Source organism: Thunnus thynnus, chromosome 21 (assembly GCF_963924715.1).
Source record: "Thunnus thynnus chromosome 21, fThuThy2.1, whole genome shotgun sequence".
Lineage (NCBI taxonomy): Eukaryota > Metazoa > Chordata > Actinopteri > Scombriformes > Scombridae > Thunnus > Thunnus thynnus.
This window is the reverse complement of record NC_089537.1, coordinates 24,530,860-24,553,676: the sequence shown is the minus strand read 5'-3', so window position 1 is coordinate 24,553,676 and position 22,817 is coordinate 24,530,860. Positions and strand designations below refer to the sequence as shown.

The 22,817-nt window shown below is 40.8% G+C and overlaps 1 protein-coding gene across 1 annotated transcript in view; it reads right to left on the bottom strand.

Annotated features, from left to right (window-relative positions):
• Window positions 1–22,817, bottom strand: part of stk17a (serine/threonine kinase 17a) — a 34,877-nt gene that overhangs the window by 3,529 nt on the left and 8,531 nt on the right. The window contains exons 2-6 of the mRNA XM_067578027.1: window positions 17,143–17,355; window positions 2,249–2,396; window positions 1,702–1,828; window positions 1,560–1,608; window positions 563–742 (exon numbers count right to left, since the gene is read on the bottom strand). Coding sequence (XP_067434128.1) covers window positions 563–742; window positions 1,560–1,608; window positions 1,702–1,828; window positions 2,249–2,396; window positions 17,143–17,355 — 717 coding nt within the window. The remainder of the gene's footprint in view (window positions 1–562; window positions 743–1,559; window positions 1,609–1,701; window positions 1,829–2,248; window positions 2,397–17,142; window positions 17,356–22,817) is intronic.

The following is a 22,817-nucleotide window of genomic DNA, read 5'->3' as shown; positions in this document are numbered from 1 at the left end:
TATTTATGATTTTATTTATGTATGGATAAGTACAAGAGAGGTTATTAATAAGTGATGGCTGAATTTGTTGTAGTTGATTTGTAGTGTAAGTACGACCAGTGCAGCTGAAGTGGTGAGTTTAGTGTAAATCTAACTACAGTCCAGCAGTTAGTGTTGACTCTTTACAAGCAAGCACACATCTTTAACTACAGTAACAGAGCATGTCTCTGCTGCAAGCATCAAGAAAGGTTACACTCATTATCATCAAAGTGCTGCAGTTATTTCTGTCTTTTAGCTGGTCATCAAAATAATCTGCTTTCTTTTAAAGCAAACATAAAGGGACATTGGCCGTTTTCCATGAGCGCTGACGGCAGAGTATTCTTCATATTACTGTCAACCAGTCTCCAAAGCAACCAGGCAGACACTGACAATGTGGTTTGAATCTCATATTATTATTGTGTAGAAATGCAGAGAGCTGCTTTCAAAGTGTTTCTAACGTGTATGTCTGCTCTTTTATTGACCTTTTGATGCTAGAATCACAAAAGTTTATATGTGTTCTGGACAAGTGTGCTTTTGGACTGACTGTGGCTGTTTGCGGAGCAGAGTCTGCATGAAGGACAGGGCGGACTGGTCCAGCTGCTGCAGCTCCTCCTCGCTGTAGCTCACGTTGAGCTGGGAAATGTTGAGAAACGTCTCCTGCTTGTCCTCGCCCAGGAACGGAGAGATTCCCGTCAGCATCACGTAGGCCAAAACACCAATACTCCTGAACACACCACATGGAGCACAGTGGAGACCAGGTTAGAGCAGGGTGACATGGGAGCAAAAACACAATCCTACCACATCAAAAAAGGTTAGAAGATACTGTACATAGTTTAACTTTTAATATTAAGTGCTTCAAGTAAAAGAAAGCAGGAGACCTGCCAGAAGAAACAGGAAATGATAGAAATCCTTTGAAATTTCCACAAAATGGAAACTAGACGGTTGGTAGTTTGCTCCGTCAACAAACTGCACAGTTACATTAATCTCATGAGCAGATCAGGATTCCCAGAAAAAGAGAGAAAATGAATTTATCATAAGTTGTATTTATATTTCCAACAGGGACTGAAGGCAGAAACAAAGAGGTGCTGAAACAAAAACAATCACAATTCTTTAAAACCTCAATCTTTTAGATTTTTATGGGATTATAATGAAAAACTAAAAAAAAAAGAGTTGTAATCTGTGTGTGATGGTGTGAGTCTGGGGGTCTCTGTCTGCCATTGTCTTATTGAAACGACCACTAGGGGGCACCAAGTTAGAGGGGTGGTAAGAAAGCTGAGCAGAAACTTGAGTCAAACACCTGGTTAAAGCTGTGACTGTAACTGCTATTTATAAAATCTATAGTTTATGAAGGAAGTTATGACAGTTTTAACAGGAGATCATATAAAACTGTGATAATGCCAACACAACAAACCTGTACTACTACAAACAGAAAACAAACAGTCCAAAAAGTTGATGACATTCCCCATGAAGTGGAACTCATCAGTACACAGGGAGTAGCACTATTCATTCATCTCATCACTTACAGACAGGAGTTTTCTTACCACATATCTGTTGCTGTGCTTATTGGCTCATAATTTAGAATCTCAGGAGCTGGAGAGAAGAACACAAACACACCAGTTATCACTCAGAACTGAATCAGTGCAAATACAGTGTTAGTAGAAGTGAGGTTGAGCACCGACTCACCGACGTACTCTGGGGTTCCCATAATCTCTCTGAGCTCCTGGTGGCTACAGACCATCCTGGACAGACCGAAGTCCACGATCTTGATGTCGCCCAGAGGAGAGCTGCTGGTCAGCAGGATGTTCTGAGGCTGATGGGACGCCGCAGCAGACATGTTAGTGTTACACAGGATACATAACATGTGAAGTTAATTCATCGGAGGCTTGACCACATCATACTGAGTAAATATTGACAGATGGCTTTTTACAGGCTTCAACTGCTCTTTCTAAAAATCGATTGTCAGCTAAATGCTTAGAAAATGCTAGCAGGTATATCCTGTTCCTGGTAGAGTCATGTAAATGAGAGCAGTTTGATGAATTGTCATCAATGACATCAGACACATGGATCTGGTCATGACCATTTGTATTTGAAAGAGAGAGAGTTAGGCTTTATTTGAATTAACTGCTTCATTTTGGAGATCATTAAAGATCCTCTCCACACAAAACTAGACATGATAATACTTGTTGGGTCTGACATGGTTCTTCATGTGTGTGTGTGTGTCTCCACTGACCTTCAGGTCGAGGTGGACGACGTTGTTCTGGTGAAGGAAGGAGACTCCCTCCAGGATCTGCCTCATCAGCCTCTTCACGTCCTCCTCGCTGAAGGCCTCGTCCTCCCGATCTGACACGCACTGGTTGAAGATCTCACCTCCAGCCGCACTGCACACACACACACACACACACACAGAGTCATGTTTCCACCACTTCAGAGGACATTACATTGACTTACATTCATTTCCTGACCCTAACCATTACAACCACATGCCTAACCCTAAACTAACCTTAACTTTATATATATAAATATCCCCACAACATGAGGAATACCTGGTCCACACACACACAAACACACCAAATCTGTAATTTAGAGTCTCCAGTTGACCTGCATGTGTTTGTGGAGTGTAGCACCCGCAGGAAACCCAAACTAGCATCTGTGTTCCCTGTTTCATCCACAACCTTACCAAAATGATTATGAGACTTGTCAGGGGTTTTTTTTTTTGGCATATCCCACAAGACACTGGAAATAAATCCCTCTCTAGACCTACTGTGTGAACGTATGTATGTGTTATGACTTGCTGGAGGCGGCGGCAGAAATAGCAGAGGACCTCCAAACATAGCAAACTAATTATGAGCTTGACTTGAACAAGGCCATTTGTAGTGTTGACTGGTCACTTTCTCTCCACCTCTGACGTGACAAAAACAAAACAAAACCAAAAAAAAACCCCAAGAAAACAAAAACAAGCTGCTGAGTATAAAATACACAGCAAAACTGTCTGAACCAAAGAAAAAAAACCCAAAAACAACAAGAAAACTGAACTAGTGCCCTCCTTTAAGTATCCGTCATTTCCTTTGACCTGAGATAAACTCTGATGGATAAACTCAATTAGAACGGCTGCATGATTGAAAAGAGAGAGAGAGCGAGAGAGAGGGCAGTCAGGAATAGACAAGACGTCCCCTCAGGGTGCTGCTGAATTAGGCTTTATCTCAGAGGAAGGCGGAGAGGAGGAGGAGGAGGAGGAGGAGGAAGGATCAGGGAGTGTTTTGCTTTTTCAAGGTGAGAAGAAAAGGCCTTTTAACTTTGACTGGAGCGAACACAAACACGGCAACACAGTCTGGAGGCGTGTTAATGAAAGTCATATAACTGCCCACAGGAGCTCCATTCTACACACTGATTAAAGCAGGAACCACACAGAGCAGCAGTCAAGGCAAACTTTATCCATTGATCATTCTTATTTATTTATTTTTATTACAGCCTTATTTTTGTGACAAAGAAGTCTGATGGGTCAAGAAAAGTCAAACTGTTGGTTGTAAACATCTATCAGAGTTTGCAGACTGACTCGTACTTGCTGTAGTTGTACTCAGAGACAGTTTTTCCAACATTTCGGGAGCCTTCATTTGACGTCCAGATAAAGTGTTTAAGACAGTAATCTGGTTTAACTGTCGGCTTGTTTCCAACCTGTCTGATCATCGTGTTTCTTTACCTGTTCGACTTCATTCGAGCAGCTAGAAGAGAACAAAACACACAACAACAGGAGATTTTGTGTGTGTAACATAACCAAGTAAAGTGAGACAGGAAGCTTCTACTTCCAGATCATCTGATGGAAGCATTCCTCATCTGGTCACGCTGTTGGCAGCCAAGTGAAAAATGCCAAGGATACAAGAATTTCAGGGCAAACATGAAGCAAAATAAATGAGTAAACTTATGATCATTTCATGAATTATTAAAGGGAAATTTACCCTCGGCTCGGATTATGTTTTGATCTTTTCTTAAATACCAATTCAGAAACATATTTCTCAATGTTCTGTTGCATTCTGTCACGTGCTGTGATATCAGCAGTGACTATAGTGTTATCATGGCTGATAGAAACAATGACAAAACTTACAAAAAATGAAAAAGGAAGTCGTAAAACACCTGAATTATCCTTTCATCTCTGTGGGTAAACTTTCCCTCTGTATCTGAACTTAGTTCAGCCCAGAGGAAACCTACACAAAGCACACAGAGAGAAGGCCCCGAAAATCAGAGCTAATTGTAAAGTTGAGTTTAACAAACTGAACCAGCTTTCAAACATCAATCTGGATTTTCTTGACAATTTAAATTTAAACCAGAATTTCTGAATCTGGTCCTCCAACAGAGTTCAGTACTTTGTTGCTGTGAGGGTCCGGTGCTGCCAGATAAAGGATCAGTTCAACCAATTAAAAAAAAACAACAACTAACTTTTCCCATCGAGTTTTATTTTAAGTAACTTCCCAGAAAATAATTTAGTTTGTGGTGCTAAAAGCAACGAGGAATTACATTTGATAAACTCAACACTAATGTAACATCAGATTCATACATGCTAAGAGTTTATTACTACAACACATAGTTATTCTCTTTTAATGTTTCAAATAAAGAAGCTTTACCTTCCTGCTAGCATGAAACCTCACCACATCAATCTCTATTGAATCATTCATTCAATAACTGATGGTTAGTGGATTAAAAACATGCTGGATTTGGATTTTTTTTAGTGCAAGTGTGTGAATGGAGGAAATACCAGAAACCAGAGCACGCAAGAAGAGGATTGATGATAAATCAACTTCAACCTCAGCTGAGGGAATGTATGTGTGTGTAAAGTGATTGGCTTCTAATCTGTGTCACCGTTGTGGACACACACACACACACACACACACACACACACACACACACACACACACACACACACCTACCTGCACATGTGGCTGCATTCTGCATTTGCATTAAACTGATGGAATGAAATTTTATTCCTCAGAGGATCAGACAGAGTCTAATCCAGTCTGATATGAAAACAACGACAAAACACTTCCTAATCTACCTGCTCTGCTTTGGAAGGTCTGACACAAAGGAGCTTTACTGAACATACAACAAAGATAAATCTATTTAAGTGTGACCTGTCGGATTAGTTTTTATACAGGGTCAGCAGTGTGTAAAACCTGAAACCAAAGGTCTAGAAGTCTTTCTTATCTCATGCTGTCAGAGTACTGTAGTGTACACAAATAATAAATAAATAAAAGGCTGCTTAAAATTAATGTGAACATTCTGGATGAAGTGTTGAGGTTCATTTGTGGTAGCTCAACATCATTCTGGGAGAAAGACAAAGTGGAACACCTGACACAACTTGTTGTACTGATAGAATGAGTGCTGTGGAAATGGACATTATGATGTTTCAAGACAACAGGTCACCATGGAGGAAGTGTTGAGTTTGCATTAACTTGGGAACAGCACATAAGAAATAAGGACGCATCTCTAATACAAGTCTGTCCCCCCTTAGGGAACTAGCATACAATTCAAACCTTAACATGGAGCCCGAGTACTCCAATTGGACAAGCTGAACATTTCCCTTTGGGGGCCTTTCCCAGGGTCCTAAATATCCAGCAGCAGGCCCTCAACAAACTAGATTTTCCCTAGATTGACGTGGTTGAGAAATGGGAGCTCTGGCCCCTTCCCCCACAGAGCTAAGATTGTTCAAAGTTCCGACGCTTTCAGCGCAACACGTCCCCCATCCACAAGATGGCTCAGTCTCCGGGTATTGACGGGGATCCAATGGCAATAACTTAGCATGGGTATTGCTTTGTCCACTGGCAACACCTTAACATTGACATTTGAGGGGTAATATGTCCAAAACTATTCATTTCTGAAAGCTGAAATTTTGAGGCATTCATCCCTGGGGGCAGAGCGTACAGTGTGGCAAATTTAAAAGCTCTGTGTGCCCCAGAAAAGTTACTGCAAATCCCATAATTATTATATTATAATTTGCCCATTATTTCTCAGATTTCATACAGCCACGGATCAGGCATCAGAGCACCTAGAAAGCCCAAATTTGGAGCAGATGAGCTCCTTGGGCTCAAGATTAAGCACCTAAAATTTGATGGTTCTAGGTGCTCTGCAAAAAATTTGCTCCATTTTCACACCTCCAAAAGGGGGTGAGAGGCGTAGACCCATTGATGAGAACTGGTCATTTTAGACCACATTTTTTTTCTACAGCTTCTGGGGTGCTAAACCTGAAATATGTTGATCTGCACTCATTTTAGAGCAATCCTACGGTGGTTTCACATCTCAAGTTGCTGCTCAGTGTTTTTCTTGACTAACAACAGTCGGATGCAGTGACCCAGATTAATCATAAAAAAACTTCATCATCTTTTTAGATTTTGGAAAAAAATGATGGACCACAAATCTAACTGTGTAACCATTTGCTATAAATGGTCGTTCCTTGACGCAAGTGTCACTGGCTGACCCACATGTGGGACACATGATGCAAACTCTACTCTCCGCTGTCCTATTAAACGTTCTCCCAACATCCTCCCCAACCATCTCCCTACAACTTCCATGTGGTACAAAGAACGTAACAATTCCTGGCCCGGAAAACACATTGCCATTGAACAGAATCAACGCAGTAATTATATTTCCATCATATTGTGCCACATGCTTGGCTTCCTAAACAGAAGTAAACTCTCTAAATGAATCAATTAAGATGAATATACTTTTGAATAAACATTTTGAAAGAGGACCTCAATGACCTAGCAGGCTCACTAAATGGGCCAGCTACGGCAACAGAAACAGACACATCACCTCCATTCATATGATCCCAAACAAAAGCAGATCGGCCTGCTGCCTGTGTATTTCCCCTGAAGCCTGACAGTGGCTTTGAAGCCCAGTGAGAGGTCAGGTTCATGCAGGCCAGAGGGCAGTCAGAGTTTGATTGGCGAGTTGCTAATGTAATTAATGAAATCATTGTCAGAGCAGTGCTGTGGGAATGGATCAATCCAGCTTTGATCTGCCACCCGTTACACTCAACCTCAGATGGTTTAGTTAGAAAAAAAAATGGAAACGTGAGTGTCAGCTGACCTAAATAATCTGCTTCATATCTGACCTACTTCAGTCATACCATAAACACAAACATACCCGAAAAACAATGGAAGGAATGTGTTGTTATCTGAAGGAAGCCCTTATTAGAAATACAAGGCAAGTATGAAACTACTGGATACTCCTTTACAGGGATGCCTCCCAGAGACACAAAGAATGCAGAAATGGGACTTATCAATCAAACTAAAATTGTTCCATCAAAATTAAGACATTAAGAAAGAAATGCCCCAACAGAAATAGATCAGTGGAAGACAGGAAACCATGTCCACAAAGGACAGCAGAGACAAAGAGACAAATGTGCGTGACAGAGAGAGGGGGAGAGATAAAGTCAGAGTGAGGTCAAGTGAATGCCTCGGAGCGACCATCCATCCTGCACTCATAATGTATTCATGTCCAGCAAATTGGAGTTTCCCACATGGAAATGGCTTCATTTACAGTAGAAAAGTGCTCCTCAGCAACTCCGACTCAAGCAATGGACCCACATTAGTCCAACTGCCTGAAAGCTGACATCACCGTTAATTACATTTAGGGCCAAATTATGGGGCCCCGGAGCCAAAATGAGCTGTGGGCCCCTATTGTCCACACCCTCCCACACACACAGGTTCAGCGAAACCCATTTTTCTCAGGGCCTCAAAAACTAATCAGTATTTCTATGTTGGAATACAGGACTCTCTACTAGGATATGGAGTAGTAGCCAGCCGGGGGGAAAAAGTAGCCAGCTAAGGGGGTCGCCCCCGTAGAAAAATTCTGGCCGTAAAAGCCCAAATTTAGTGGCCTCTGGCACATTCTAATGCCACCATTCCATAATACACAGTGATCTTAATCATCCATCTTGCCTACCTGACTGTAAACATGTAGTGAATTATTGTAAAGGAGAATTGGGCTTCTTGTGCATATTAGCCCACACAGTGTGTAATAGCTATTAATATTAAAATCACACCTATTCCTGACTGATCAGAACTTTTGTAATTAAGAATCATTATACATTTATTATTTATTTATTGACACCTTCACTGTAAGATTTATGAAGACATGCCACAATGATGGTTAACCTATTGTTTCAAAAACTATTAACCCATTAAGAATGGATGCATATCCCTTTAGGACCGGGATGCGACATCAGTGCGTTTTATATGATGTCACTGTTTTACGATGTAATAGCGTTACAAGTGTTTTCCAAAATTTTCACTGAGGAGCTGTGGTTGCGACTCGTGATGGAGACAAATTCATATGCGGACCAAAGCAGGAGCAAAACTCCAGCAGTAAGTGGACACCTGTTACAGTGAAAGAAATGAAAGCCTTCACTGGGATGTGTGTCCATATGAGCATTCTTCAGCTACCAGCAAGAAGAGACTATTGGCGACAAAAGAAGTGGCTTTTTCAGACAAATTTACCCTTGCCATGTCAAGGGACAGATTTCAACTAAGTAATAATTATGGTAATAAATGATAATGATGATGATGATGATGATAATTACTTACATACTTACCTGTATCTCCACCTACAAGATAACCAAGCACATGATGTGGACCACTGGACCGACAAGCTGTAGAAACTAAGATGGTTTCTCAGCTACCTCACAAATCAATTTCAGTCACTCTATGAGGTGAATGGCTTTGTGTCAGTAGATGAGAGCATGGTGAAATTCACGGGTAAACTCACCTTCTGTCAGTATCTCCCCCTCAAACCAACAAAATGGGGTATCAAGGTATGGGTTATGGCAGAGAACTCCACTGGCTACATCACAAACTTCCAAGTCTACACAAGGTGTGAGGGGACGCAGGAGAAGGGTCTTACTCACTGTGGCGTCATGGATCTAGCCAGACCCAACTCTGGGTCTCATCTGTCCATTTTCATGGACAACTTCTACTCAGGGTTTAACTTTTCCGGGACATGAAGAGCCATGGACTGGTTGACTGTGGCACTGCTCGTGCTAACAGAAAGGGACTCCCAAAAAATACAATGCTGAGCAAGCAAGCTTCGTCAGACAAACATGAATTCAAAGTGGCTCAAAAGGACGACCTCACTTTCTGTGTTTGGTAGGACACCAAGGCTGTCATGGTACTGTCTAATTACCATGATCCCACTGAGAAAGGGTCAGTGAATGGAAGGAAGCAAGACCGCAACCAAACCGAGGTTGTAGTGCCAGCATGCCTTTCCGACTACCAAAAACACTTGAAAGGTGTGGATCAGATGATTGGAAATTATCAGTTCCAGTATCACTCAAAGAAATGGTGAAGGAGGCTCCTCTTCTTCTTCTTGGCTGTCAGATGCTACAATGCATACATTGCTGCAAAGTGTGCTGGAGGACACACATTCACAGCCAAGTACAAGAGTGACAACAAAGAGTGGCTGGAGGACCTGGCACAGGAACTTTTTACCCAAGTGACAGCAAGGAGTGCTCCTCAAACAACAGTACCTCAGGGAGCCACATCTGAGCATGACTGTGAGAAACTCTCCCAGAAAAGAAGGGTCTGCAAGGAGTGTGCACAGTCAAGGAGTGGCACTGATGCTCGTGCCAATGCCACCGTCTATGGCTGCAGACAGTGCAATGAGGCTGTACACATCGAGATCTTTGGCAAGCATGTCCATCAACATCTTCAGTTACAGTAGGATAACATAAGCTGTGAACAAACTGTGATATAGTTACTGCGCTACCACAGCCGGTTTGTTTGTTTTATTGAAAATATGGCTGGAAACAACAAGCACATTTGTTATTATTTTCAGTTCAGAAGGAAGATGGCCCACAGTGAGTTATCTTCTTACACAGCCACTTTGTTTTTTACAATGCCACTTATAAACAAATCACTTTTTAAATGTTAATGAACATTAAGGCAAAGGTGATAGATAATGGTAAAATATTAACCTCTCAAATGGTTTTTATTTCGTGCTTCTATCTGCTACAGAGGCTGAGAAATAAAGGTTTTAGTGAACTTCAACAATTCTGTCAATTTTTCAGAAAACCCTCAGGTTTTAGGTTTTAGAGTGTTTTCATGCCTCTGCTCTGACGACAGCTGTCACCGGAGGTATTATGTTTTCAGTTTGTCCGTCCACCCATATGTATGTCCATATGTCTATCCGTATGTCCATCCGTATGTCCACCGTCCTATTCTTAACACGATATCTTGGGAACACCTGGAGGGAATTTCTTCAAATTCGGCACGAATGTCCACTTGAACTCAAGGATGAACTGATTAGAATTTGGTGGTCAAGAGTCAAGATCACTGTGAACTCACAAAACACGTTTTTGACCATAACACAATAATTCATATATAAAATACACATAATGTTCTTCAAACATTATGATATGACCAAACAAATGCACTATTTCCTCCTGCTTAACATTTTCTCCTGAGCAACATTAAACACTACAGTGACCAGCTGTATTAGGAAATTACTGAGCCTTTTTAAAAAAAAATGAAACTATACATCTGTGAGCTGTTTTCAAAGATTTATGTCTTCAGTAGCAATCAGAGACCTTGGGGGGCAAGTGCTACAGGCAGGGTTGAGAAGTTGGACTAAAACATTGTTGGTTTTGGTCTTTTCATGGGATTTAGTGAGTAAGAAGAATATCTAGAACACTGCTAGCCTTAAGGAATGTCTCCATATAGTGTTTTTCTCCAGCAGAAATGTGCTGGCAGGGTGCTGGGGAGCGCTGGGATGAAGCATTTGTGCGGTGAGAGAAAAAAAAAAAAAACTCTTCTTCTCCTTCTCAGCCTTTCTCTCTTTTCTATACTTGTCCCTCAAGTATTTCCATTTTGATTGGCAATGTTCACCTATAATCAGATAAGTGACAATATGTAAAAGGAAGTAGAATGACATTAGCTAGATAGCTAACTTAATGCTATGTTAACAGAGGGTTAACATAGACCAGCGCTGACCAGCAACATTCAGTCAATCTGCTCCAACAAATGGGCTTTTCTGTCTTTGTTATGATAGTTTCTATTTGACAAATCATAAAGCTCAGGATAGACAGACATGGCCAGAACAAGCTTCTCCTCCATTTTCTTGGTTACCATTTACCAGAGTGACTAGTCCCGTCCTATCTAATATATGATTGGTTGCCTGGAAAAAGATGCTGGCGCTAAGAAAAATACACTATATGGACACATATGACCTTTATGTATGACAAAGCTAACCAGGAGTCAAACACAAACCGTCAATAACAGTGTGAGTTATTGAAGTGTGAATATTTACAAGTCATTCCAATGTTTTTCCCACTTTATGACTCTCTCTCTGGGCGAGAGGCCATGCTTTGGCTGGTCACGTGCGCTTGTGGCTCAACTGACATAATGAACTCCCAGCTGGAGCTCAGCCAGCAATGAGGCCATGGAGCTCTCATTCATTCTCTCTAGATGCCCTCCGCTTTCTGTTTAACAGTTCCCTCCATCACCCTCTCATTTACACCATTCTCACCTCTGTCTCTTCCCCTACTCTCTCATCCCTCTCACTCTTTCTTTCTTTCTGTCTTTCTTTCTTCTCCCTTCCAGCCTGAAAAAAGCTTTGCCCGTTTTCCTCACCAGTCCCTCTAACCCTCCTCCCCTCCCTCTCCTCCTATCATGGCATGAATAGTTTTCTATGTCAAGTTGACCCCCCCGCCTCCATCTACTCTTCCATCTATCCTTCATCACCATTTGCCCCACTGCCCGAAATATCTGTCAGCTGTCTGGCAAATAAAAGATGGGGAGAAAAAAAAAAGAGACAAGAGCATGTTGTCAACATCCCTCCTCAGAAAGAAAGAAAGCATTCTGCTCTATTTCCCTCCTGATATAAAAAAAAAGGGGGGGGGGGGTTCTCTGGATTGAATGGTGCTGACACGAGCTCTGGTGATCACACAGAGACACTCATCCCTTTATTCCTATCATTCACTTCCTCCTATCAGCCAGACTTCAACTGATTTCATTTCCTTTGGCTGTTAATAGCCTAAGTGTTATCAGGGTCTGATCAAAACAACAAGCTTATATATATATAAGTGATAACGGTGCCACTCTTTTTAGGTACAGATTGAACAGATATGATGCAAATTAATGATCATATACACCATCATACATTTGAGCGTGTTTGATCAAAGTTAGTTGAATTAAATGGAAGTGGAAGTTCAAATGGAATGTACTGTAATATAATAATATTCAAAGGAGTTGAAGTGTCATGTTGTAACAACACTTCAACTTTCCAGTTTGAACTCCGACTGAATCTGAACTTCTTGTAGGCTGATTTCACCACTTCTGACTGATTCTGTTTCAACTGCCACTTCAACTTCTTTCAATGCTTCAACTTCAGGTATAAATTCATTTCCTTCAACACTGTCCTAAAGACATGCAGCAACATGTTTTTAAAGGATCTTAAAACTGGGAAGACCTCTGATCATCATACATAACCAGTGCTACTCGCTCTGTTGTCTGATACAAGGGCCTAATTATGAATGATCATGATGTTAATTTCCATTCAAATATTCCTCACATCACTTATTCCCATCCCTTGATGAACTTTTTCAGTTTTGGGATAATGGATTCATAACAACACTAGCCAAACTTTAGTATCCCCCTGTGTCAGTGTGGTTTGAGTGTATGACTATGTGCCAGCTGACTGTGTCTGTCTGTGACCAGGAGCACTATCCTCATGCAGGGCAGCAGTTAATTCTGGGATTATCCTTTTTATGAACAATGGCTGGGATTGGGATTATGGTCTGAGGTGGGGGAAGGATTGGGGCGACTGGAGCATTTAAAGGGGCATTTATGGGATCTCCTTAACGGGACAGATTGCACTGTATGGCATGTGCCTCTGACAGCACATAATCCTGTAAAACACTACAATCCGCACTGGTACTCAGCACTCTATTCTTCTCTTGACTCCACGCAAACACGGAATCAAAGCAGAGAGGCAGACTGATTTCATACAAATACATTACAAGCTTGATGATTCTGGCTGTTCAGTAAAAGTTCAGTTAATGTACACCCAGAATGAAACAGTAGTCTTTCACTTAAAATGAGTGCTGGGAGACAGAGCCGACAGTCGGCTGAGAGATCTCAGTAACTTTGTGCAACTTTGTGTGGATTTTGTGATGAGGACACAGGAAAGGTTTTCTTCTACTGACTCTTCCATGAAGGTCTTGTTTGTGCGAGCATCACTGCACAGTGGAACAGTGCACCACCAGTCCTGAGTCTGCTAAATCTTCCTGCAGGTTTTTGCAGTCAAATGGGCATTCTGATGTGCCTTTCTGACCAACATATGAGCAGTCCTCTCTGAGAGTTTTCTTGGTCTTCCACATGTCATCTTGACCTTCACAGTTCCCCTAAACTGCCATCTCTTAATTACATTTCACACTGTGGAAACTGCAAGCTGACAATGCTTTGCTATCTTCTTGTAGTCTTCCCCTGCATTGCAACTGCGTAGAGGAACTCATGGTTGCTGAGTGTTCGAGTATTTGTAAAGCTTTGAAAATGGCACCAGCTGACATTTCCAAATGACAGTTGTTGACATGCCTCAGGCCTAACGAGCTGATTAAGGTCTGAGATCTTGTAAAAACAATTTGAGACTTTGGAACTCTTGAAAATGGTGTTTTTTCCATATCCTAGAGAGACTGTGTTTACATCTTTTAAATTAAAAAAAACACCAAAATATGTTTTTTGTCACAGGGTGCCTAAACTTTTGCATACAGCTGTAAATCCAGCTGACTTCCTGTTTCAACGATGCATTCTCACCACCTCTAATCTGACCTGCTGCCACGAAATGAACTACTGAACAGAGCCCTGTTGGACATTTGTACTGATTTATTGCTTGTAGCACCCATCCAGCATAGAGTGTATGTGAAAGTGTATGTTTGTGGTGGTAATGTCAGCATTACACTCTCACAGCCATGTTCAAGTGCATATCTATGTGTGTCAGTGATGAGCTGATCCAGAATGTGTCAATACCATCTAATTTAGTGATTTGCCCAGTTTGAAAACTTTGGAGGGTTGAGGATTCTCATCTGTGTGTGTGTGTGTGTGTGTGTGTGTGTGTGTGTGTGTGTGTGTGTGTGTGTGTGTGTGTGTGTGTATGGGGGGTGGGGTAGGGTTGGATGTCACTATGGTAAAGAGATGCAGGCTAAATCCAATATGGCATGTGGAGGGACAGAGACAAGGACAGAGAGAGAGAGGAAACCATGAACACACACACACACACACACACACACACACACACACACACACACACTCTCTCTCTCTATGGAAACCAGGTCAAGCATGACCCAGGCATGACCAGTGAGATGAGATCATCGACAACTGGTGCGGTTACTGTAGTAAACCGATACATAATCACGTGTGTGTGTGTGTGTGTGTGAGAGAGAGAGAGAGAGAGAGAGAGAGAGAGAAATATGTTGCCTAATGTACAATGTATGACATTAATAAATATATGAATATATTACAGTGGGTCTGTTTCTGATTATAACTGCCTGCCATAATACTGAATCTATTTAGTAATTCTATATAAAGGATATTGCTTAATGTAGCATATTAGCCATTCAGAATACCAAAGACACTTCTGACATATTAAGTTAAGGCAAAATTGAAAAAATGAAATCATTGTCTGCAATATAAATGCACATGCTGCTGACATGCTGTGGTAAGTGTATTGTCTCATTTCCGGTTGTTGGCTGCAGTTCATTTTGCTCTATTCTTCATTACTGTGGATAATTACCTGCTGTACATTTAAACTAACATTAGTACTAGATCAGTGTGATTGACAGCTAGACTTAGAACTCAGCGGGTTTGTTACTTTGTAGCTAACAGTGAAGTCACCTAGTGCACCAGCTTTTTGTAGTTTTAGTTGACCCATATGTAAAAAATAGATCTCTACTCTGTACTGACGTGTGGAAAGTGATGCCAGCCTCACTGGTCTCTTTGGTCCTTTTGGTAAAGCAATTAGGTGCTGCACAGCTGACAACCATAGATGCTGCCCATAGGTGGCAACTGTAAACAATACCCAGGTATGATGGCGGATGGTTATCCCAGGAGTTATAACGTAACGTCACATCTAATGTTTTATATCTGTGGTGTGTTCAGGGTGATACAGGCGAGGCACTAGCTATTGTTTGCTGGAGCACTGCGGCTACATTGCCACTGCTCACACTGTTTACTTCCTGTGGTATTTCTATGTTTAGTCACAGGCAAACCGAATCTCAGTGTGCAAACCTTTACAGTCTGACAGAAACACAGAGGACCCAATTCTAAACAACACTGCTGAACACTGTAAAAATATTAGATCCAACTACAGCCTCAGCAATCAAAAAGAAACTAAAAACCAATAATCACACTCAAAGAGCAGGTGAAGAGCATGTGCAGAGCTGACAGGAAGTGAGTATGGCATTAATGATCACACCCCCACAGAATGACAGGGAAGAAGGAAATAACTTTACAATAAACTGTGCTGTGCTTCACACAAATTGGTATCATGTTATATTTTAAGATTTGGGCGGTTTCACAGTATTCATTTATTAATTTATTCATCTGTTACATGACTGGGCCTGTATATAGGTTTATTGTGGCTTATCTACTGTCAGGAGTACATGGAGTTCACATGAATCACTTCAAAAGTTTGTTTCTGAGTCTTAACAAATGTAAACACAGGAACTAGCTGCCTGTAGCAGCATTATGGACAACTGAATAGTGATCTGTATCTGGGGCAGTTTGCTGGCTAACCGAACCACCCACATATTCATCCGCGCACACCGCTATGCTTACATGTACGAGGCTGACTTTCACTGCGGTTGGACTGTAACCAAACTAAAAAACACAAGCGTATTTATTTGAGCCGGAGTACAACAAATGAAAGAAGAAAAACAAAGAATGATATGCAGAAGGGCAACAGGACTGTAAAGAGAGTAAACGTACAGTAACGTTACTCAGTGTTCTCCTGAAGAATGAAGAGAAAAACTTTGAAATGCAGAGAGGGACCTGTTACTGCAAGACTTGGAAAATCTAGAAGTATCAACAGATGAGAGTAATCCCAGCTGTGTAACTACTACACATGGATTCACAGCATTTAAATTAACTGGAAGAAATGAGCGAGGCTGGTTGGACCGAACGTTCAGCTCCACACGGTAAGAAAAATGTGATTACAACACGTAACAGTGTGAGGAATTATAATATGGAAGTCTCTGCTATCCAATGGTTATGCATGGAAAACTGTTCAGTGTGGATCTTGTCGTTTTATCCTTGCAATTTGGAAACTTGCAGACATGAACCATTTTATTTAATCTACTATCTAAGCTATCCACAGCCTCAGACGCTAACAAACCCATGTGCAAGCTGCCCTGGATGTATTTCCCTATACAGTTAGCTATAATGCTGCTACAGGCAGCTAGTTCCTGTGTTTACTTTAGTTCACACTCACAAACTTTTGAAGTAATTCATGTAAAAATCATGTTTATTTCTAAGCATTAGGAGGCTGATGGTACAACCATCATTATACACGAGGCCTCAATCTTTTGCAAGAAAGAAGAAGAGAGTTAGTTTACCAAACTAACAGATTCATAAATAGTGAATACAGCTTAATATGTTTCTTTAATCCCCAACAGGATTCCTGACTGCATATGCTTTTAATCTCTTCTACCACCAACATGCACCTCTGGATAACACAAGGTGACTTTGTGATACTTGGAAAGTCTGTTAATCATAAATGCAACATCAGTCACATATACCTTATCAGCCATGCAGCTTATCATACCTGTAAATATTCCAGTCCTTATTTATAGTTGTACTTTTATATGTATGTACTTTAAAATCACTGTATATAATGCAAGCTCATATCACTGTTTCATCATATTAAAGTCATCCTCTGATGGTTTTGATGATTGCTTGTAATTCATGTGAACACACTCATACCTGGATGGGAAACCCAGAGTAAACAAAGCCAGCTGATAACTTGATGATACCAGATATCCAGGATCATCAAGCCAGACTAAGGTGACCATATTGTCCTCACACCTCAACCCATGCACACGTATGTTTAAGTGTTGACTGTACTGTTGTTCTGTGCCGGTTGGATACTCACAATTCCAGGACCAGCACCATCTCAGAAGCCATCTCATAGACCTGGTGGAGGTTGACCACCCGGGGGCTGGCCGTGGCCAGCTCCAGCACTGCGATCTCGTGGATGATCTCCATCCGGCAGTCCTGGCCTTTCCGCCTCTTCCTCATGAACTTTGCGGCGTACTCGTGACCTGTGCATTTCTCCACGCACTTCCTGACCACAGCAAACTTGCCCCTGAAAGACAAGAAGACCATCAGTGTTGTATACTAAATGTTGTTTAGTTACAGTAAGAATGAAACTGCAGGACCCCTGGACTGTTCAAACATAACACAGAAAACATCATGGCTCGTTAAGTTCTGTCTAATTCTAATGAGACAATGACACTGTATTCCTTCAAATAAGGACAAGACAGATCTTTCTTCTGAATTCTGGTTCTAGTTCATGAGACCTTAATTGTTAGAAATAATGCAGCGATCCTGACAGCTCACTTTCATTTCAACAAGCGCAAACCAGAAATTCACCCATCAAGATATAATGTGAGTCAGGGCTAAATGTCCCTTCACTAATTGTTTACAGGCTCATTTATTCAGTTTAATGTTAATCAACAAGACCAACTGCCTTGAAATTCTTTTTATGTCCACAGCATTTATACTTAAACTGCTACCAACGTGACTGGATGAGGAATGCTTTCATCAGACGGTTGGAAAATAAAAACTTTCTGCCTCTTTTTTACCTTTGTGCTGTAACAAGATTGTGTGTTACCTTTCAAGAAGTGAACACAAAATCACACACATGATGTTGACTGAGCAGAGTCAGACGGGGCGAAACGAGGCAGACAGGTTGGAAACAAGCCAACAGTTTATCTGGATTATCTCAACCAGAGGTTTTTACTAACTGTGGAGGGCTGCAGGAGAGATGTGATGAGGTTGAAGGAACAAGTGCATGCTGGTGTGGCCAAGTTAGTTATTGTTGTGGTTTATAATCACTCACTGTACAGGAAAACTGTGCATGTAACTACAGTTCATAGATATCTGTAGGATCACAATGTGCTTTACAAAGAGAAAGCAACAGGAAAGAGGGAGATAAGAGACAGAAGAGACAATATATAAAAAGAAGAATAAAGGGTACAATCTACAAATTAAGATGATAAAATCAAGAGGAAGCCAAAGAAAACAATTTTTTTTTAGATATGCATGGATTTCTCTTCTCTTAATGGGATGCTGTTCCAGAGTCCAGGAGCTAAGAAACCCTGACACTTCCCTAGAAAGGGGCCTAAAACGGCCTGTTTCAGACAGAGGCTGAACTGAGGGGCTGCATAAAGGACCAGTAGAAGTTAAATAAGGAGTCTTTTGAACTGTAAACCATACAAAGATATTCTAGATTAAAAATATTGAGCGGGAAATGTGCAGAATATGCCTCATTTAATGTAAGAATAAAGCATTTAAAGAGCTATCATTATTTGCCAAAATCTATTAGAGTCAATCGTTAAGTGGTAGAGTATCAGCACAGGATGACTAACTTTGAAACACAGCTGTATAGATGGGTATTTCATGTTAATAATGAGTTTAGAACATAAGTAAAAGACATTTTGTGGACCTGGCTGTGGACATTGCTGGCAGTGTGTCCCTTTTTTTTTTTTTTTTCCATCACAACTGACCCAGTTTTATTTCAGGCTGGAAGGTGCTCTCATGTGAAGACCACATAACTGTGTGTGTGTGTGTGCTCACACGTGCATGCTGCCCAGGGGAAATCCTCTGAAATGCAGCTGGTGATGGAGATGACAAGCCCACATCATGCCTTCCCTCTGGCTACTGCTGGCAGTCGATGCTCCAATAATCAGCAGCAGCACCCTAGCTGAACCTGAGCGAGCCACAGCCAAGCTTCACTCTCACTGACACACCGAAACTGCTCTCTGCTTCTTTAAATGTGGCTAGGCTTCATTCTGTGACTTAAAGTAAATAAAGGATGGGATATAAAGCTTACTGGAAATAGAACATCTCAGTGGTATCACTGATGTAGCAGGGATCATACAAATAAAACACTACAGCCTCTAGACTACAGCAGGTGAGTTGAGAAGTTGTCTGTGGTGACACTAAAACACAACTAGAAGGACAAAGTTCAGACAAAAAAACAGTATCAGAGCAGCTGAAATCTATATATATCAAGCTCACGCTGCCCTTGGTAATTTATACAGTAGAGCGAGATAATAACCCAGGCTGTGGGGGTTGGTGGTGGATACAGACTGGTATTGTGACCCAGCAAATACTCTCTTCTTTCTGTGGATCTGCTGTCAGCATGGACAGAACCAATAGTGATGTTACACTTCTCATTCCAGTGCCACAGTGACAAAAAGATACATTATTCTAATTAAAACAGTGAGAGGAGACTTAAGGTTTTAAGGACCACTTTTTCATTCATTACAAGTTGGGATGTGTAGCTAGGATAGTGGTTCTCAACCCTGCTCCCAGGGACTCAAAGCACTGTATACAGCATCTCCCTGCTCTACACACACCTGATATTCACCACAATTGATTGGCTGAACAATGAAACCATTCAATCAGGACTGAAAGCCACTGATGTAGCGGGCTGTCAGAGTGGTAAAAACCATTTAAAGGCACATGAGTTGGTCCCCACTGCACACATTAAACACAATAAATGATCTATAGGAGGCCATAAAGTGCAAATAAATGCACCGATGTGCCAGCAAAGGCACAGAAAACCACTGATCCACAGTCTTTTTGTTTCACTTTAACATTTCAACTTCAGTCCACTGACATTTCTATTGCTAAAGCATATAAAAAGCATATTTGTTTCCATTGCCGAGGTGAAACCATGTCCTCTCGAGATGGACAAGTTTCAACTTTGACATTTGCACTGCCTACCTGCCCAATGAAACCAACTTCTGTAAACTAGCAGCACCATCATTGTCACTGCAGGCAGGATGTGCAGCTCTATCTTTTAAGGATAAAAGAGTTTTACATACAGTAGGACTCATTAAAAGTCCAGAGCAAATGGATTTTAATATAACCTGACAAAACTTGAGGGTTCTTAGAACTTTCACAAAGAAGAGTCTTATAATCAGTCAGTGCTATAGGGGCAGTAAAAACACAGAACTAGCTGGCCTGCAGAACAAGAGCAAAAAAAATATCGAACACACACGAGTAATTCACGTCATTCTTTACCAAACCACAGCTAAGAGCAAGAAGAGGAGCTGAGACGTTAAAAGACAATGATAAAGACTGTGTATGAGGGTGCAGAGCATGACGAGCAGCGGCGGGCCTGAAGCACTGGATGGAGCTGCTTCATCCTCAGCTGGCCTCATGTGACAGTCATGAGGCTGATGCAGCTGGGAGCTACACATTACTACATTTATACATGTGTTACACACTATTCTTTTATTGGTGCAACTGCTTTGATAAACTGCATGTGAAGATTTTGTCCAGAACTTGATCAGTCAAACAGATCCATAATTATTATATTCAGTTTTTTTTTTAAATTTTGGCTTTGAAGGTTTGTGCTCTGGTAACATGTTTCATCATTCCATAAAAGTTCCACAATTTCTCATTGGGATGAATGAAGTACTTTATTCATTTTAGAGCCAAAATGATTTGTCAACTGATCAATTAGTGGACAGACAATAATCAATCATTGATTAATCGTCCAAGTTTTTTTAAAGTAAAAAATTCTCTGGGTCCAGCTTCTCCAATATGAATATCTCCCATCTTCTTCTATAATATTAAACACTATATATTTGGGTTTTGGACTGTTGGTCGGACAAAACACTTAATTTGACAATTTCAACTTGGGCTAAGGGAAATTGTTATGGTCATTTTCATTTATTTATTTACCAGTTTAGACATTTTTTGGACCAATCAACTCATGATGAGAACAATCTACTGATCAATGGATCATGTAAAACACAGTTAGGTGCAGCCCTGATCAATTTGATACCAAAGTCTTTATACAATGAATACTTTCACTGAAATAGGGCTGTCACTTTTTGAAAAAATGAAGTACAAAAGACACATAAATTGAATTATTATAAGACAATCCCAGTAGCTGAACCCTGGCCCTCACTTGATGTATCAGCTCACTTTACTGAAAGATGTCTAACATGGTTTGGTGTCATCATTATCTTTTAATCACTGTGCGCTGGTCTAATCTATTTTGAGTTCAAAACAGAGAACAGCAGTCTTGATTACAGATTGGACAACAGGACATACAACATGTCAGATGAGCAGTGCATTTTGGGAATGCACTGCTATTTGATTTGATCAAATCTTCTCTTGATTTAGTGGTCTTACTCTTTTTCTATTTTCCCTCTCATACTATAAATCTCTGAAACTTGTTAGGCAGTTGAGGGCCTTGATGATTGTAGCAGGAGTTACACTTACTTTAAATTGCCATGTTTCATTTATATTCATTGAATTATTTACGTTGTTTTCTCCAGACATGTATTTATTTCAACACTGTATGGAAAGAGATGTTTTTGTTGAGTTTAGAAGAAGTTATTTTAAAAGGAGCAGGGGAAATTAAACCTTAACTTCTTATAGTTATAATGCCTTTTTTAAATGAATGTTCTGTTTCATTGGTTGGGTATTCATGTGCAAAATGTGTTCAATAAAAGCACGTTTGAAATCATTTATGTCATTTCTTTATTCAGTGTGCATAGGCTATTCAATGTTTGGGGTCCATGTTAGCAGTGAACCTATTAAAACAGACAGACAGGAATATAGCTGATATGCACACGTGCATTTTGTTATCACAAGTCATATCATCATCACAATATTGAACCATGTTATCGCAGCCCGACACAAACAACCTCCACTTGCCTCTCGCTTTGCCTTTTAAACACACATTTACACAAACAGGACATAACAGCACATGTACTGTCTTTCTTTGTTACTGAGAGATTAAACAGGTATGTAAGTACACATGACTAAGACTTTTTTTCTAGAGACATTTCAGAGAGACTATGAAAAGCTGGCATTCTGGCATTCTGGGATGTCATTCCATTAGACAGTGTGAAGGAGGCCGTTGATCCTGCAGTATGACGCCTTGCTGTTGCTCTCAAAGAGGCCTTTCTGTCCACTTGACTCAGTGCTTCTGGCATTTCCCCATTTCATTGAGTCAATCCTTCATTTATTCAAACAACTCCTGATTGTACACAGCTACTGGAGTAAATGTGACTTGTGACTGGGCTGGCTGATCAACTCCTCAAGCTAAAAATGTGAAATAATTGGTTTTAGTAATAACACAGTTATAATAAAGTGCATCAGGAGAGAGACTGCTGCAGGCCTGTATTTCATCCATGCATACAGAGGGCTGGTCATAGCCTTTAGCACTATGTACTGTAACATACATACACAGTGAATGTGTTCCAACATAATGGCTTGTAAAATTGATTTTTTTATTCCACATTTTTCTACAAATCAATCTGCCTACGGATGTGTCTGAACAGCTAGAAGAGCGTGTAGTTGTGTGGTGTCTTGACACCAGACTGATTGATTGTGCAGTGTTAGATTGAGTGATTCTTTGTTGGACTTCTTTGTTTTACGGTGGTGGGAGCACAGTTAGATTATTGAAAAACAGAAGTAAGCTATGATTTTTATTTTTCCACTTTTCTTTATTTTAGCATCCTTCTCTAGGTGGTGGTGCTTTAAAGAGCCGTGGCAGCAGCAGCAGCAGCAGTGTGT